The 7,548-nt window shown below is 38.3% G+C and overlaps 1 protein-coding gene across 12 annotated transcripts in view; it reads left to right on the top strand.

Moving 5' to 3' along the window:
• The window catches only part of NFIB (nuclear factor I B), a 257,933-nt gene that overhangs the window by 5,127 nt on the left and 245,258 nt on the right, over positions 1–7,548 (top strand). For 10 of the 12 annotated variants that reach the window (XR_003096234.1, XM_025215529.1, XM_025215530.1 and 7 more), the window contains exons 1-2: positions 7–827; positions 6,945–7,476. Coding sequence is in view for 11 of the 12 variants with exons in the window: in XM_025215529.1 (XP_025071314.1) it covers positions 798–827; positions 6,945–7,476 (562 nt within the window). In the remaining variant the exon portion in view is untranslated. Of the gene's footprint in view, positions 1–6; positions 828–6,530; positions 6,552–6,944; positions 7,477–7,548 lie in introns of those variants that run through there. The other 2 variants (XM_025215533.1, XM_014524710.1) reach the window with 2 other exon arrangements.

The following is a 7,548-nucleotide window of genomic DNA, read 5'->3' on the forward strand; positions in this document are numbered from 1 at the left end:
TGATTGCAGCGGTCCCTTGGACGCTCCCTCCTCCCCGCCTGCCCCCGCGCCGCGCCGCGCCGCGCCGGGAAGGGGGAGGGCGCCGCGAGGCAGCGCGAGGAGCGAGAGGCACCAGGCTGCAGCCAGAGGAGATCCGGAGACTGCGCGCTGCGAAGCAATTTTTTTCCTCCACCCTTGGTGGTGGGCGAGGGGGCTGGAAGCGTTCGCCCCGGCTCCTGCGCACATGCTCTCTTCCTCGCAAAGTTTCTCCTCCGATCACTCCGGGATTGTTCCTGCTCTGCTGCGGGCGCTAACCTTGAACTTTGTGAGCCTGGTGACAGCGCTCTGCTAACCCGGCACCAGCTTCTTTTGCAAAACAAAAAAACCAAACCAAACCAAACCCAAACAACAACATCCAAATCCTCCCGCCCTCCCCCCTTAAAAACAAATCAACAACAACAAAAAACAACTCCCCCCCCCCTTCAGCTGAAAAGCAACCGCCACCATCACCATCAGCAGCAGCAGCAGCCGCAGCAACCAAAGGCAAAGACTCCTGCGCCGCCGACAACAAGAGGGTTAAAAGTGTAGACTGGATTTCACCCCGGGAAATCTAGCGCACGGAGTGAACTTGAATCTTTGGCTATTTAAGGAGGACTGGGGGTTTGTTGCGAAGTTGCGGTGATCCAGGGCGAGAGCCCCGTCCCGATTGATTTCATCTTCCTTGAGTCTCAGATGACTGTAAAATGAATAGATGAAATTATTCCCTTTTGAGGCTTTTCTTAGGGGCTCTCCGGGAAGTTTGCTCTCAAAGAGAAGTCATGATGTATTCTCCCATCTGTCTCACTCAGGTATAGATGCGTTTCGTTTTTTTGTGTGTTTTTTTTTAAATATATATTTAATTTTATTCTGCTTTTTTATTTTTTAAGGTGTGGGTTGCTTATGAGTCATGGGAACAGCCGTAACGGGTCAGAGCACAGTTTTGTCAGGATGCAAACTCCTCTTGCAGAAGGGAAGAGCAGAGAATAAACTGTACCAGGCCATTGTTTTGGGGAGATCCCTGCCATGCACCCCCCGGAGATGCACACTGCTAATGGTTATTGCATTAAAAACCAAAAAAGCCAAAGGTTAATAAAACAGAAATGAATATAATTGCTCTAAAAGAAAAAGAAATCCGGGTTGGAAAAAAGTATTGATCAGGCTGCAAACCATTGATCTGCTGTCTTCTGAACTCTCCGGGCTTTTCAGGCAGTGCCTGATAAAAAGGATTTGAGAGGGGAAGTGTTATTTAAATAACAACCAAACAAACCTGGCGTAGCAGAAGATTGTCCTGTGCTCTTATTAAAATACAAAGCGTGCCAGCATTTTCAGGTGGATCTAACTTACCTAGGTATTTTCTCATTGGGGTGTATGGGGCGACAGGGGGGTTTTCTCGCTTGATGTCGGGATATCTGATTTTGCACATCAGTAATGCAACAGGGAAAGCCAAACGCGGGCGCTTGTTCAAATTGCATTTGGAGTTTTGCAGGTTTTTGGTGCCGACTGACTCTGCACCCTCTGAGCAATGATAGTGCACGCTGCAAGCAAAGCTATCAATTTGGGGAGAGTTTGGGCAAACCGTGGGGTATTATTGTAGGGGAGTGTTTCATATGGGGAGTCAATTTAGCAAAATCCGTGGTTTTATGAAACTCTTCGCAGCACTATGTGTTGCAGGCAACAGAATATGGCTCTTATTCTTTTGAAACTATTTTATTGTTAAACATCAGTATAGAAACAACGCATCAGAAGTTATTTAAGTGCCCGTAGAGTGTAGCTGATATGACCACGGAAAGAAGAAACCAGTATCTTGGTGCCAGACCAATCCCAAATAGTAAATTATAACTCTAAAACTACGGGATAGTTTTCAGCAGCTTTTTTTTTTAAAGTCTGTCTTAGGAGGATGTGATGTAAACTGATTAAACTGATAACTGCTTGCCTCCACATTGGTGTTTAAGAAAGGAAAAATGTGAGAAAATAATTCTAGTGTTAGACTATTATAAATCTAATATTTAGGTGCTGATATTTGCGCAGTGGACTAATAAGTATGATTCCAATTATTTGAGACTTAAAAACCATTGTGATTCAAAGGGACTGTAGCATTTATAAATTGTGAATGAAGATGAAAACAAAGATAAGGCTTATTCAGTGATTGGATGCAGTCCTGTAGCTTTTTGGCTGACACATTTTTTTATTGTTTATATTTTGTTTGGCATCTAAGTCTGATTGACTTAGCTATGGATATTTTCAGCAAGTAAAAGTCAACATCAGTGGAGCAAATCTGGAAAAATAGTGTCACTGAGTTATTTGAAGTTTTAAAAAAGATAATATAATCATTACATGTAAATTGCACTAGCATAATAGATAACCACATATGTTTACAGGTATGCGCATAAGAATTACTTCTAGCGGAATCCCAAAGTAGTAGATTTTTTTCCTCTATGAGCTGCCCTTTTTGTAAATGAATAGCTAATGAGAACTCTGGACATGAACTTTTATCTAAAAGTTTTTAATTATATTAAAAAATGGGGAAATTCTAACTCCCATCAATAATAAAGCAGATCAGGGCGTTCACTGTTAAAAGATCCAGTGACTTTTTTTTGTGCCTTTTGCTTTTCTGACTTTTTCCTAAGAAGATGCAATAAAGCCCATCATTTTTTCCCCAAATCTCTATTAAAATGCTGATATTGGTGTCTTTGTAAATGTTTAATTTATTACACATGCAAACATAAATAAAGCAATATCTTGCTTTAATGTATTACACATAAAGATGATAATAATTTCCCATCATGTACAATGTTGTTTTTATATAGGCACATTCACTACTAGACATCCATATTTCTGGAGTACAAATGTAGTGGTTTAGATTTTTCTTTGATTTTGAATATCCGTCATCTGCTTGGAATGATGAAGGACCTTTCTTACCAATTTTTCTTCCCCCTAAATTAAAGATTAAGTTTACATGATACATGAGGACTTGCAGTTTGTCATCTTTTCATTTTTAAAGTGGCATATCACTGAGTCTTATATTAAGTTGATATTATAAAAAAAGCCTGTCAAAATTAGTATCTATTGCACTTACCATGTGTATAAAACTTCAGGTGTAGTCTGGATGCAGTGGTATCTGTGTATTTTGATACCATTTATAAGCGCAGATCAAAATAGAGTATTTGTTTGGATAAAATTTTTCACAAAAGTAGTTGTTCAATTTGTGCAGGAGTAGCATTGTAGCACCTTTTGAGAGTGGGTCTGAAATCTAGAAGCAGGGTTTTTAAGCCAATACTGAACAATGTCATCAGTTAAATGAAACTTTGGCATGAATAAAAAACAAAGAAGAATACATATTTATCAAATACAACTTTATTTTTTCATGTTGGAATGAATATAAATTCCATTTATCTCTTGCTGAGGCATAAGATGTCGTTCCTGCACCCTTTCAGATACTCAGCTCTTGTGATATTTTTACACTGGTTTATTTTTATATTGCAGTAGTCCAGGAAACAAAATTTCTTACAACTGTCTTTCCTCTACAGAATATATTGTGTAGCAACAGGCAAACAAAATCCAACTGGTAAAGATGAGAATTCAGGCTTTCTAGGTATAATTACCATTTTTCGCCTTATTTCTTTCCTTATTGTTTCATAGCCCTATAATTTAAACTCAGGTGGTTTGATTGACACAGTTTGGACAGAGGAGGGGAAGGGAAGGAGAAAGCAAATATATTTCTCATGTAAGTATTCTGCAAAGAAAGCTGGCGTATCTGTCATTATTATATTGCCATTAGACTATAGGTATTTTTTTAATTTATTTGCAAGTTTTATACATGTTTAAAAAATCCCTCCCATTTTATTTGAAATTTTCAGTGCACATTGGTTCTCCCGAGCCATTCATTATGACATTTGAAAACCTTACCTTCATAAATCATTTTTTTGCGAGCGTAGTTATGACTCGCATGGGTATGTGCCACATAAAAATCATTTTTTCAATATTGGCTCTACCAATATTAGGGAAAAATCAAATTTAGTAGATGGCTTTTTAGAAGGTTTAGTGGAGAACGTCTGTGATTAATAGCAAATCTCCATTTAGGATCATTTTTATGGGGCACTTCTTGTCAAGTAATGTTTCATTTGAAAGGAATCCAGACATACAATGAATCTCTCAAAGGTATTTGATAATACTGCTTTGCAGTAGGACATAATTCACTGATTTTTTTGCATCACTTTTTTTTCTTTAACATATTTTTTATAGCTTAAGCACTGAATGATATTGTAAAACAAAAGTCTGAACTTAAAAAGTAAAGTTTTTCGTTTGAGATATTCACTGAATAAATCAAAGCTGAGAACTGAAAACCTGAAATTTAAACATTATAGAATGAGCTATTGATTTTTAATGCTGTTAGCTTTCATGTTAGTATTACAGACAGAATCTAAGAGTAAGGTCAAACCAAAAAAGCTCATGACATCCTTATGACTAAATAAGATAGATCAATAAAATTGCTTTGAATATTGTAGCATATTTTCATCTATGAAATCAGCAGCCTCTTTTAAATGTAGAGGAAAATATTTAATTTGGGATAAAAGGTCTTCCTGGCCTCCTCTCCTCCCCCACCTCTCAGCTCTAAGGGTTTCCTAAATCTGTGGTGAATCTGTTTTCTTCAACATGAAATGAATTGGAAGTGTTTAATGCAGCACACTCCTTGCTGCATGTTGTGCAATGAACATTTTATTCAAATGCTTCCATTAAGATCACTTTCAGAGGAGAAAAAATAAACTTTCTGCAGTCGTTGTAAGGAGAGGAAAAAGCATGGCATCAGAAGTGTATGGAAGATACGGAAGTCTTATCATGGGCTGTGGTTGCTCGGAGCACTATTGCCTTCCCACACAAAGAACAGATTGTGGTTTAACTCTTTACATGGCCTAGTTTTATGTGCCAGTATAGTATCAGAATTGTTTAAATCTCTGTTGGAGCTGCTGATCAGTTTAATTATTGCCTTTGTGGCCCTTTGTTATGCATTGTACTGTAATGCAATAATTTGTGTCCTGTCCTGTTGTTCAGTTTTGTTTGTTTTTTCTGCCATTCTGCTAATGTAACATTGAAACTTTTTTGTTGTTGCTTTTTGTTTTTGTTTTCAATTTGTTTTGAAGATTGGTGGCGTACACCTATTGCATTTTTACATCTGTTTTAACATGTAGGATCTTTTGAAATTCCTCTTAAATTTGAAGTTTTAGTATGAAAATCTTGGTCTGAAGACCAGTAGGCTGCCATGAAAATAGACTGAACTCCATATAATTATGAAGCCATTAGTTACACTTTCAACTTTTTTTGTCCTAATGGAGTTAATCAGTGTACTGATTAAATTTAATTCATTCCATGTCTATCAGTGTAACTAAAACACTAGTTTATAAATTGTATTCTTGAATATCATTACATAAAGGAGGTTAAATTGTAGTTTGATTGTACTTAGTCACTCAAGATGACGAATAATCACTGCACACTGTTAAAAAAGACCCCAGAACACACGCACACTCATATACAAAGACCCCCTCCGAAGCCAATTGGACCCCTCCAAACCAAAACTGTAACATTTGATAAGTTACTCTTGCTTTTTTTGTTAATGGAATAATTACGCTCCTATTCTTTCAGAGAGATACTTTTAGGAAAGGTTCCGTTTAGACAGATGTGAACAGGTATGTTGTACGTTACTTAAAACAGACAAAATGAATGAATTTAATTGCTATAGAGTAGATTCTTAAATAACATTTAATTATTACCCTATTTAAAGAGTATAGACTACAAGCAGGCAGAAGATATGAACCTGCAGTTATGGCTGTATGATAGGATAGGATGTTTTAAAACTAAATAAACTGCATAGATTTGACAAAAGCAGTGTTTGACCAGTGGTAAACTCTTAATGTCACCCTGCCACAGCATGCAGAAACACAAAGAATGCAAAGTTTGTGCCAAGTTGCCATTTTTCATTGTATACCTCAGATTGATTTTTAAGGGGTTTAGAATAATTGCCACACTCATGTGATCAGTTAACAAATTAACCAACTCTGTGGGGCTTCAAATCCTACAGTGGAGCTGTCGGAAGAACATTAATGTAATTTTTGTTCTCAACGTCATAAACTTTTATTTTACAAAGATGGGAGGGTATGAGGGAAGCATGCAGAGCTGAAAGTACAGAAGCTTCTGTTCAGGTTTTTTACACTGCATGCTGTGTCTTTTGCCCACTTTCCCTTACTGTATACTGGTTTCTCTAGTTACCATCACTGGAATGGTGCTGTTTCAGTGTTGGAATGTTGGACGTTTGATAAGAAAATGGATCAAGTTTAATGGCGCATGCTCTTTGTGCCACCAGCAGTCTCTTGCTGAGAGCATGCTCCAAAAGCGGGAACTGTGTGGCATTACACTGAGCATGTATATGCTTTGTGTTTCTGTGGCACAGAGAAGAGAAATGAACTGTGGCATTCGCTTCTGCATTCTGAACATTTCTGCTCAGATTTCCTAAAATCGTACAGTGTCCTCTTTGTAGAATGGTACTGCTTGGTGTTAGCCGATCAGTCAATAATTAAATGTTAGAAATGAAACATCTTGTTAGCATCGCTTTTGTATGATGTAGTCTGTATAGCATTGTGGGGACAAGTGAGAAGAAGCATGCAAAATAAAACCTTCATGTGTTTCTCTCAAAGGGTGAAATGGGGAAAAGGGAACATTTGATTCTGTGGGTACTTCTATCTGTTGCTTGACAGTTAATGTAATTACATAAAGGGATAGTATGCAGAAATTTTTATAAATGCTACATCTGTATTGTCTTCATCTTGTTTTTCACTTTTGCAATTTTCAGAACCCTATCTTACTTTTTCCTTGCTTGCAAGAAAAAACTGACTTTGAGTTTTCTTCTTCTTTTTCTTCCGCGCTTCTTTCAACAGGATGAATTTCACCCATTCATTGAGGCACTTCTTCCACATGTCCGTGCAATCGCCTATACTTGGTTCAACCTTCAGGCTCGAAAACGCAAGTACTTTAAAAAACACGAGAAACGAATGTCAAAGGATGAGGAAAGAGCAGTCAAGGATGAGCTACTTAGTGAAAAGCCTGAAATTAAACAGAAGTGGGCATCCAGGCTCCTCGCCAAGCTGCGCAAAGATATACGCCAAGAGTACCGGGAGGATTTTGTGCTCACCGTTACTGGGAAGAAGCACCCATGCTGTGTATTGTCCAATCCTGACCAGAAGGGTAAGATTAGGAGAATCGACTGCCTGCGACAGGCTGACAAAGTCTGGCGGCTGGATCTAGTCATGGTGATCCTGTTCAAAGGCATCCCCTTGGAAAGTACGGATGGAGAACGTCTCATGAAATCCCCACATTGCACAAATCCAGCACTTTGCGTCCAGCCACATCACATAACAGTATCAGTCAAGGAGCTTGATTTGTTTTTGGCATACTACGTGCAGGAGCAAGGTAGGAAGCAGATTGTAGAGTTTCTGTGTTAGTATGTCAAACTCTGATTCCAAACAGACTTCCCCTCCCCCC

The sequence above is a fragment of the Alligator sinensis genome, unplaced genomic scaffold (genome assembly GCF_000455745.1).
Source record: "Alligator sinensis unplaced genomic scaffold, ASM45574v1 scaffold185_1, whole genome shotgun sequence".
NCBI lineage: Eukaryota > Metazoa > Chordata > Crocodylia > Alligatoridae > Alligator > Alligator sinensis.